A 10,171-nucleotide genomic window follows, 5' to 3' on the forward strand; every position below is an offset into this window, starting at 1 on the left:
TACGCAGCTAAACCCATCATGCCTTGCTGCGTTTCAGGCTGAGAAGGTCCATGAGCTGAACGAGGAGATCGGGAAGCTGCTGGCGAAGGCGGAGCAGCTCGGCGCCGAGGGCAACGTGGACGAAGCCCAGAAGGTTCTGCAGGAGGTGGAGAAGGTCCGCACCAGGAAAAAGGATGCCGAGGTGAGTCAGGAGAACCACCAGGAACAGGAAGTGCTTCCTCTTCTTAAAAGTAACACCGTGGGGTTTCTTTTGCCCTCGTCTTCGTCTGGTAGGAGGAATACAGAAACTCCATGCCAGCCTCCAGCTTCCAACAACAGAAACTCCGCGTCTGTGAGGTTTGCTCCGCCTACTTGGGTCTCCATGACAACGACCGCCGCCTGGCCGACCATTTTGGTGGGAAGCTTCACCTGGGCTTCATCCAGATCAGGGAGAAACTGGACCAACTAAAGGTACGTGCTGAGCTTCCCCTTTAAAAACGGTTTTTAAAGGTGAGCTAGTATGCAAAATTCACATTTTACACGTTTTTTAATTTGATTTAAGTTTCTACTGGTTCTAAACAAAAAACAAAACAAAAAAAGACCATAAGCTATTAAAAAAAAACACCCAGCTGTTATTTTGCAATAAGTTCATTTTCTTTCAGTGTTGGGAAAATTAATTGTTTCAAAAACTTTTGGAATGTAATGTCACAAAAGGTTGCTGGGTAACTCCCTGTTACCTAGCAACCCCAGCGGAACTCTGTCCATTACCTAGCAACCCAAGCAAAGTTCCATCAGGTTTGGTCAGCTGGTTTCTCTCATTGCACATCTATTTTGCAGCCATTTTCATGCGAGTGTAATTGTTGAGTTGGGTTGATGGCCAGTAGCAGCTTATTTGGATTTAAAGTGACAAGAAGCCTTAAAACGGCTCATTCTGAAAGAAAATCTAATTATTTAAGAATAATTTTGACTGAACTTGGAGTGAATATGAAGATTAGAAGTGTTCCTTCAAATAGATTTTCTTTCTCTTTAAATATTTTTGTTTTTTTTACCAGAAAACAGTGGTTGAGAAGCAGGAGAAAAGGAACCAGGAGCGCCTAAAGAGGAGAGAGGAGAGAGAAAAAGAGGAACGGATGCGGAAAAGGTAAGAATGGAAACGTTGGGCGTTCAGTGGTCATGGTGCCCTGTGGTAACTTTACCCTGTTTGTTTCTCAGGACTCGGTCACGCAGCAGAGAGCATAGAAGGTGAGCTTACTGGACGTTCCTGAGGTTTTATTTCATGAAAAGCTTTAGGGTAAGTTCTGGATTTGAAGCGATTTGTTGTGTTTATTTATTGTTTTTTTTTTTCCAGGTCCCGTTCACGTGACCGCAGACGGAGGCGCTCACGCTCCTCGTCCCGGGACCGGCGCCGCTCGCGCTCACGCTCCAGGGACAGGAAGCGGCGGCACCGCAGCAGATCCCGCTCCCGCAGCCGAGGGCATCGCCACAGCCACGAGCAGAGCTCCAGACACAAGTAGGGCTGCAGGGCGGCGGCGGCCCCACACGGGGGCGGCCCCGCATGGGGGCGCTAGATATGTGGCTTTCTTTGTTCTTTCTGTTTTTCTTTCCATCTTACTTTCTGCCTTTGTCTTTTTCTTTATCTTTCCATCTTGCTTTCTTTGTCTTCGTATTCTTTCTGTTTTTCTTTCTTTTTTCTTTCTGTTTTGCTTTCTTTCTATCCTTTGTGTTTTTGTCCTTTTCTTTCTTTCTGTCTTTCTCAGTGAATGACTGCAGATGTAAATGTTTGTTTCTGACGTGATTTTATCAGATTTACCTGTCAGCTTATCGACCGTCTGATTGGCCGTTTCTCTCAGGTCGTCCAGGGACCGCGAGCGTTCGTCTCGAGACCGCTCCCGGGACCGAGACAAGCGGGACAGCATGAACGGCCGGTCGGACTCCCGCCGGGGGGAGGAGCGAGACGCTGGGGGAGATTTCTGAAGACCAAACGGCGGCGCCTCATTGCCTCCCGTCTCTCCACTCTGTCCGTTTTTATTAAACGTAGTCGTTGCCTTCCTGCGTCTCATCGTCTCCATATTTGGTCATGCAGTCACCGCCAGCTAAACCATGACATGACTTCGGTTTCATCAGACCAGGTGGCTGCAAACGTATTAAATTAGCAACAAAAAAAAAATCATAAAATGCAACTGATTTTACTCCTTTTTTTTTCTGATGTTTTTTTGATAAAGGTCTGTAAATATGTTAGTGTGGAAGGCCCGCCCTGTTTGTCCCTCGGAGGCTTCCTTCCTGCTGTCACATGCTTTTCTTGAATGTCTCCCAGTTTAAAGCGTTTCTAATTCAAACCCAAACCGTTTTTAAACTTGTAGTCTTGTTCCATCTCCACTTTAAAAAAAACATGAAAAAATCTTTTTATTTTCTGATTCTGGAACTAAAAAAAAAAATAAAAGTAGTGAGTTCGACCCGGTTCTGTTCAGTTCTGGTGAGAGTTTTCTGTTAGTTTCACTGTTTCTCTTTAATTTAACAGCATCTACTGTTGGCATGGAAACGATCCGACAGTCATTACGGCCCGTTTAGAGTAGAGAACAGATTGAATGGATGCTTTGCTCCCCTGATTTGTTCAGTTTGGCTGAAATTTTTTCTTTAAAGTCACAATAAAAAAAAACAAAAACACTTTTATTGTCTCGTTTTTGTTTCATTTGGATTTTCAGCTAAATGAGTGAAACCAAGACCAGAAGGAGCTTAAATATTTATTTTGCACAGCAGAGAAAACGTCTTCATCCATAGAAACTGCTGGATGCCTTAAATGAGCAGAATAAAAGTCACTTTAACTGCCTGAGTCGGATCAGAACCAGCCGAGCGTCTTCACACTGCAGCTCACAGTGTGCTGCTCTCCAGCTTCAGATCCACTTTCTGCTTCTGCTTCTCCATGACGGCCTCCAGCTCTGTGGCCCGCTTGGCGTCCTGCACAGAAAACAACCAAGTTGGAGGCGGTTTGGACCTGGAGCGACCCGGTTAGCAGAACCAAGCAGTACCGGCGGGATAGAAAGGCTTCAGAATCATTCGTCAACAATCATAAAGGTTTAGATTTTTAAAAAAATCTAAAAACAGATTTTTGTTTTTTCAACAAAAAAAAAGTTTGTAAATTTTAAAATGATGAAAAAAGTCTGAATTTGGAAACTTTTTTATTCCAGACAAGCAATAAGGAGCCATTTGCAAAATTAGTCAAAAATTAACAGCAAAGTATTTATTTAGCCTGAGAAAAAAACAACACATTTTTAAAAGTCATACTTTCACCATAAATGAAGATTCAAACTAAATGTTTAGCTTTAAAGTAAATATTTTAATTTCTGAGCTAAACATTTAGCTTGGAGCTAAATAATTAGCAATATGTGGCTTGAAATTACTTAAATTGTGGGCTAGCAATTCAGATTGCTAACTAAGCATTAGTTAGCTACATATTAGTTTGGAGCTAAAGGCTTAGCTCGCTAACTAAATATTTAGCTTTAAGCTAACTGGAACGTGGGAATTTCTAAATTTCAGAAGTTTTAATTGCTTTTCATTTGGAAGAAGTCAGTTTTTCTTGAAAATGTTTGACTTTCCAAGGTTTTCTAGAAATTTTCTCGAAATGTTAATTTTTTTAATTTATTTTAGAAGAAAATTTCGTATTAGGGACGTCGGACCATCACGCTGCTGTTTTCAATATTATTCTGAAATGGGAATATTTACAAGGTTAGAAGAACGTCGGTCACGTGACCGAGGTTTTTATTAGGTGCCTCGGTAAAGTCCGACGTGTTTGATGCTTTAATGTTTTCTGAACAGGTCGGTGTTGAAGGTAGATAAATGAATTATGAAGTGTGGTTTTACCTCCAGCAGTGCTTTCTGCACAGTGAGCTGGCTGTAGACCCGGACTCCTTCATCCGGCAGCACGGCGCGCAGTTCCTCCTTATTCAGCGAGAAAAGCTGCGCTCCCGTCAGCACGCTGAGGCACTGGACCGTCCTGACACACACACACACACACACACACACACACACACACACACACACACACAGGNCACACACACACACACACACACACACACACACACAGGTGAGACCCGCAGGTTGCCTGAGCAGCGTGGGAACCAGGCGGCGGTCACTCACGGGTCGCTGAAGCCCTTCCCCCGCAGCCACTCGGCCACCTCCTCCGGGGGAGAGTGGTAGTCCAGCGGGACGGAGGTTTCTGCGGACCGGTGGATGACCAGCGGTTTGTTCAGGCTGGCCTTTCCGTTGGTCAGCCTCTGGAGCAGCTCGTCGTTCACCAGCATCACTTCATGTTCACACACAAATAATCAATAAACCAGCCTGAACGCATCGATTTCCATCACAAGACAGAAGAAATCACAGAAAACAGCCATGGAGAATAAAATGGCAAACGTTTTTATGACAAGTAGGAAAATAATGTAACTTAATGGAAAATTTAATTTGTTATTCCCTTTTCAATATTAAAAACAACACATTTAAATATAAAATCCACGATGGCATGTTAGGGGCCACGGTAGACAGAAAAACGGAGTAAATTTACACCAAAATATCTAAAAAAAAAAAAACCTCAGAAATTTCTGTTTGAAAAGTTTTAAATGTGCTAGAATAAAGGAGGTTTTTAGAGTAATGTCAGAAAATTTTGAGAAACAAAACGTGGAAATTTCTGAGTTCAAAAAGTCAAAAATGTACTAGAAAAAGTTGAAGTTTGTACAAATTTTCTAAGAAAAATTTAGAAATTTCTGATTTCCGATGGTCAAAAATTTTCTTGAAAAAATTCAGAAATCTTTCCAGAAAAAAAATCTAAATGTTTCAACTTTTTTAGGTTTTTCCTCCCGAAAATGTCTTATATTAATCTCAAAGTTGATCTCTTTTTGGCAGAAATGTATTCCTCTTTTTCCCTTCTAACACGTCGTCGTAGATATTTTATATTCCAGGATAAACAATATTTTTGTAGTTTTGATTACTGAGGAAAAAGCGAAGCACTAAACATGCAAAGACCATTTGTTTACACTTTGTATATTTACTTAAACATCGTTTCTGGGCCAAAAATCAGCAACGAGCCCTTCAGGGAAACGTGTTGAATATTTCAGAAACAAAGCAGAAAGAGATTCTCACCTTTATCGGTCTCTTCTGCCACCGGGCCGTGCGGGCTGTAGGTGGCCGAGCTGCGGGGCCGCTGCGGTGAGTGGGACGGGGTCAGCATCAGGGTCGGCGGGCTCGGCGGGACCGGACTGGCCGACTTCATGAGCGGAGCCGGAGGAGGAAGCTGCAACGACGGGGAGGTAAACAAAGCTGCAGCTCGCTGTGTGTGTGTGTGTGTGTGTGTGTGTGTGTGTGTGTGTGTGTGTNGTCCCCACGAGGGGAAACTCTCTTTTTGGGTCAGGGGTCAGAGTTAGGGCTAAGGTATGAATTGAGTTTTGGTTGGTTAGGGTTAGGTATGTGATGGTTAGGGTTAGGAAAAGGGTAAAGGTCAGGTTTAGGCTGTAGAAATGAGTAGAAATGAATGGAAGTCAATGGAAAGTCCCCACAAAGATAGCAAAACAAACGTGTGTGTGTGTGTGTGTGTCTTACGCTGGGAGGCCTGCTGCTTGTGGGACTCTCTATGTGATCCACCGGTTCCAGGACGGTGAAGGGCACGAAGCCCGACTGGCCGAACCGATTACGACACTTCCACCAGCGCTTGGATGACTCGAGCACCTGATTAAAGACGGAAATGATCAGGGAAAACCGGTAAAACACGTCATAAATATTAGAAGTGTACAAAAGGAAAATCGGAAATAAATAAATCATATGCGTTGTCAACAGAAGTGACCCAGCGACGATGATAGACGCTACTAAGCTAGCAAGCTAGCTAGCCAGTTATTTAGCTATTAATTTAAAATGTAAAAAATGTATTTATAGTTTTCAGAGATTATTTTTTAGATTAATTTTAGAAATGTCCTAGTTTTTCTACAATATTGCAGATGGTAATGTAATTTTGCAGAGTTTTATAAGTCGAAAATCTGCTATCTACAGAACCTGAACTAAGCCTCTAGCTAGCTCTAGCTAATATATTATATAACATTTTTTTGCTCTGTGAATTCACACATTCATCAAGCAAACGCCTTGATTATATTCAAAGTTTTACATTTCATGAAAAATAACCGTTTGTTTATGGCAGTGGCATTATTAGGCTGTCATATTGAAACTTATGTTTAAGATAAAAACTGCTTATGTTTTGTTTTGAATGTACTCTGGAAGCACGTTGGTGCCAATATATCGTCATTTTTTAAAAACATATCAGTATCATATCATATCAGCCCCATAAACAAAACAGGGCAACCGATATTTATTTGTATCTGTTTGTGTTTTTTTCCAAAGGTGTCCGCAGTGAAATATATATATTGTTGGTAAATATCAGTTATTGAGTTAAAAGACATAACTTTGAATTTTAAAAAAAGAAAATAAAAAATGAATTAATGAGAAATCTTTCAATCCGCTCAACCTCCTACTAACAGCTTGATTAATAATTTTTGGGTTGATTTTATGTGGGTTTCTGTAGGCTGACCTCCAGAGTCTCCCCTTGCTGCACTGACAGCTCGCTGTTGTTCCTGGCAATGAAGTCGTAGCTGCACATGTAGAGGCGCTCGGCCTCGGCCGGCGGTCCGTCCCTGAAAGCAGCACAGGCAGCCATGAGGTTCCCCTGCAGCCAGAGAGCCGCACGGCGCCGGACAGGACTTACTCTTTGCTGTAGATTCTGATTTCTGGAGGAGCTGGATGCTGCACCTGCTGCTGCAGGTAAACAGGAAATGATGTCATGAGTTCATCAGTGGGTTTTAAATTACAAAACACAAAGCCAAAGTAAAACAAAACATTGTTTTCTTAATTTTTGTCACAAATGAAAAGCTGAAAAAGCATTTTCTGCATTCATATTTAGCACCTCGTTTACTTTGATACCTTAAGTAAAATCCGGTTCTACTGATAACCGTCAGGTGCCACGTCATTAGTAAATAAAGTCCAGCTGCTTGTGATTTAATCTGAGTCCAACTGAGGCTTATGGCAACAATTTGACCGTAAAATTATTTCTGTAGAGTGAAATCTGTATCGGCAGCTTAGTTAAATATTTAGCTTCAAGCTAAATCTGAAGCCCAAGAATAACATGAAGCTAAGTGTTTAGCTTCAAATTAAACATCTAGTTCGTAAATACTAAATACAGCTGGTTCAGGTGGTTTGACCTTTGAACCCTCAGAGTCAGAGCAGCGTTCAGGTGCAGCAGCGCCGCCGCCGGCGCCTCGGTGAACCAGGTGAGCTGAGCCAGGCTCAGGTATTCCGTACCTCCTGTTTTACTCGGTGGGCCTCATGTTTGTGCTGTGACTCGACCGGATCCTCCCAAACCTGCCCGTCCGCCCGCACCGCTTCCGGCTTCCAGCCGCTCAGGAACACCGGGTTGTACGGAGCCACAGGTCCTCTGAGCTGAGTGCTGGGAGGGAACACTGCATTACTGACTGCTGTCGTCACCTGAGCTCAGGTGTGTTCAGTATTAACTTACTGGTTCTGCTTTTGGTTTCAGGAATTATAAACAGAAACAGCTGGAATAGCAGCAAGTGTAAAAAAAACAATGCAACTATTTTACAGCAATAATTTGGGTTATTAACCTGTAACAAGACATATTATCATATTTTATTCATTCACTTATAAATGCCACAGTTTGAAACAAAATATTTCATTAGCAAGCAAAATATTTAACTTGTTGATCTAAACATTTAGCTAGCAAAGTAAACGTTTAGTTCCATAAATATTTAGAGGGCAAGCAAACGAAATATTAAGCTCTGAGCTAAATATTTATAGACATATTTTGAGCTAATTATTTAATTCTAAATATTTATATAGTTATAAATATTTATAATATTAATTGTACATATTAATATAAATTATAAATGTATATTTAAAAAAATTATAAATATTAATATTATCTAGCTTGGAGCTAGCTAAATATTTAGTTTACAAACCAAATATTTAGCAAGACGTATTTGCAAAACATTTATTTAGCAAGTTGAATATTTAGTTTACTGACTAAATTTCTAGCTTAGACACTAAAATCTTAAATAACTAACTAGTTAGCTCCAAGCTAAACATTTAGCTCTAAACTATCTAAATATGTAGTTTACAAATCAAACTTTAGTAATAGTTACATTACTAAAGTTTTAGGTAGCAAACAAAATATTTAGCTAAATATTTAAATTGAAGCTAAATATTTAGCTTGCTAACAAAATATTTAGTTTTCTCAGTAAGTATTTAGTCTCAAGCTTTCTGTCTTACAGTATTAACGATCTTGTGTCAAATAAAAGGCTGAACTGGACTGATAGATCTTCTGCAGCTGATCTGTTGCTACTGACCGATGGAGCGTCCAGTTGGGACCCAGAGCCGTCCAGAGCGCCGCCTCGTCCTCGTTCAGCGTGTCCTGCAGCAGCGACACGGCCGAGCTGGTCATGGCCGGGCTGGACACCGACGCTCCGAACGCCGGACCACCCGTCGTTTTCACCATCTGAGGACAAGAACCAACCAGGACCAGCGAAACTATTAGTTAAACATCCAGCAGCCAATCACAGGCAGACTCTGGCTGAAAACAAGAAGTAGAAAAACTCAACAGGTCTAGATTTTTCTGCTGAGTAAAACCTGCTAATCTGAGCTTCCAACCAGAACCGGGTTGGTTCAGGAACCGGACCAGAACCCGGCTGCTNACATATTATCATATTTTATTCATTCACTTATAAATGCCACAGTTTGAAACAAAATATTTCATTAGCAAGCAAAATATTTAACTTGTTGATCTAAACATTTAGCTAGCAAAGTAAACGTTTAGTTCCATAAATATTTAGTGGGCAAGCAAACGAAATATTAAGCTCTGAGCTAAATATTTATAGACATATTTTGAGCTAATTATTTAATTCTAAATATTTATATAGTTATAAATATTTATAATATTAATTGTACATATTAATATAAATTATAAATGTATATTTAAAAAAATTATAAATATTAATATTATCTAGCTTGGAGCTAGCTAAATATTTAGTTTACAAACCAAATATTTAGCAAGACGTATTTGCAAAACATTTATTTAGCAAGTTGAATATTTAGTTTACTGACTAAATTTCTAGCTTAGACTCTAAAATCTTAAATAACTAACTAGTTAGCTCCAAGCTAAACATTTAGCTCTAAACTATCTAAATATGTAGTTTACAAATCAAACTTTGTAATTAGTTACATTACTAAAGTTTTAGGTAGCAAACAAAATATTTAGCTAAATATTTAAATTGAAGCTAAATATTTAGCTTGCTAACAAAATATTTAGTTTTCTCAGTAAGTATTTAGTCTCAAGCTTTCTGTCTTACAGTATTAACGATCTTGTGTCAAATAAAAGGCTGAACTGGACTGATAGATCTTCTGCAGCTGATCTGTTGCTACTGACCGATGGAGCGTCCAGTTGGGACCCAGAGCCGTCCAGAGCGCCGCCTCGTCCTCGTTCAGCGTGTCCTGCAGCAGCGACACGGCCGAGCTGGTCATGGCCGGGCTGGACACCGACGCTCCGAACGCCGGACCACCCGTCGTTTTCACCATCTGAGGACAAGAACCAACCAGGACCAGCGAAACTATTAGTTAAACATCCAGCAGCCAATCACAGGCAGACTCTGGCTGAAAACAAGAAGTAGAAAAACTCAACAGGTCTAGATTTTTCTGCTGAGTAAAACCTGCTAATCTGAGCTTCCAACCAGAACCGGGTTGGTTCAGGAACCGGACCAGAACCCGGCTGCTTCCTCTGGGAACTGTAAACAGTAAAGCTGCTGGTTTCCAGTAAAGCTGCTGGTCTGCTGATATGCTCCAGTATTTAGAGATGAAACATGTTTCAAGGTGTTTTTCCACCTGCAGCTGAAGCCAGCCGCTCTTCTTCTCTGGTTTCTTAGAGAAGGACCTGAAGAACTTTCGAGTCCTCTGGACTTGATCGACTCTGAACATGTAAAGGACATTTACCATTTATCACATTTAGCTGTTTTATGCCACATGTCTTTTAGTCCAGCTTCTGATTTAAATAAATAAGAAACTATAACAAGACATAATAATATGTCTTGTTTAAATAATATTATTTTAATAATACTACAATAATATTGTATTATTTAAATGTTGATTTAAATAAACA

The 10,171-nt window shown here is 40.6% G+C and overlaps 2 protein-coding genes across 5 annotated transcripts in view; one reads left to right on the forward strand and one right to left on the reverse strand.

Moving 5' to 3' along the window:
• luc7l (LUC7-like (S. cerevisiae)) overlaps window positions 1-2,402 on the forward strand; it is an 8,687-nt gene extending 6,285 nt beyond the window's left edge. For both annotated transcript variants that reach the window (XM_007542650.2, XM_007542651.2), the window contains 6 exons: window positions 38-181; window positions 274-450; window positions 1,032-1,120; window positions 1,192-1,221; window positions 1,328-1,489; window positions 1,830-2,402. In XM_007542650.2, coding sequence (XP_007542712.1) covers window positions 38-181; window positions 274-450; window positions 1,032-1,120; window positions 1,192-1,221; window positions 1,328-1,489; window positions 1,830-1,953 — 726 coding nt within the window. In that variant the 3' untranslated portion in view covers window positions 1,954-2,402. The remainder of the gene's footprint in view (window positions 1-37; window positions 182-273; window positions 451-1,031; window positions 1,121-1,191; window positions 1,222-1,327; window positions 1,490-1,829) is intronic.
• Window positions 2,403-2,706: 304 nt separating this feature from the next.
• Window positions 2,707-10,171, reverse strand: part of eps8l1b (EPS8 signaling adaptor L1b) — a 21,004-nt gene continuing 13,539 nt past the window's right edge. For 2 of the 3 annotated variants that reach the window (XM_007542653.2, XM_007542654.2), the window contains exons 11-19: window positions 9,446-9,594; window positions 7,309-7,453; window positions 6,716-6,765; window positions 6,542-6,644; window positions 5,566-5,691; window positions 5,110-5,260; window positions 4,114-4,279; window positions 3,838-3,970; window positions 2,707-2,934 (exon numbers count right to left, since the gene is read on the reverse strand). In XM_007542653.2, the coding sequence (XP_007542715.1) occupies window positions 2,848-2,934; window positions 3,838-3,970; window positions 4,114-4,279; window positions 5,110-5,260; window positions 5,566-5,691; window positions 6,542-6,644; window positions 6,716-6,765; window positions 7,309-7,453; window positions 9,446-9,594 (1,110 nt within the window). In that variant the 3' untranslated portion in view covers window positions 2,707-2,847. The remainder of the gene's footprint in view (window positions 2,935-3,837; window positions 3,971-4,113; window positions 4,280-5,109; window positions 5,261-5,565; window positions 5,692-6,541; window positions 6,645-6,715; window positions 6,766-7,308; window positions 7,454-9,445; window positions 9,595-10,171) is intronic. The other variant, XM_007542655.2, reaches the window with a different exon arrangement.

Source organism: Poecilia formosa, unplaced genomic scaffold (assembly GCF_000485575.1).
Source record: "Poecilia formosa unplaced genomic scaffold, Poecilia_formosa-5.1.2 Scaffold716, whole genome shotgun sequence".
Taxonomy (NCBI): Eukaryota; Metazoa; Chordata; class Actinopteri; order Cyprinodontiformes; family Poeciliidae; genus Poecilia; species Poecilia formosa.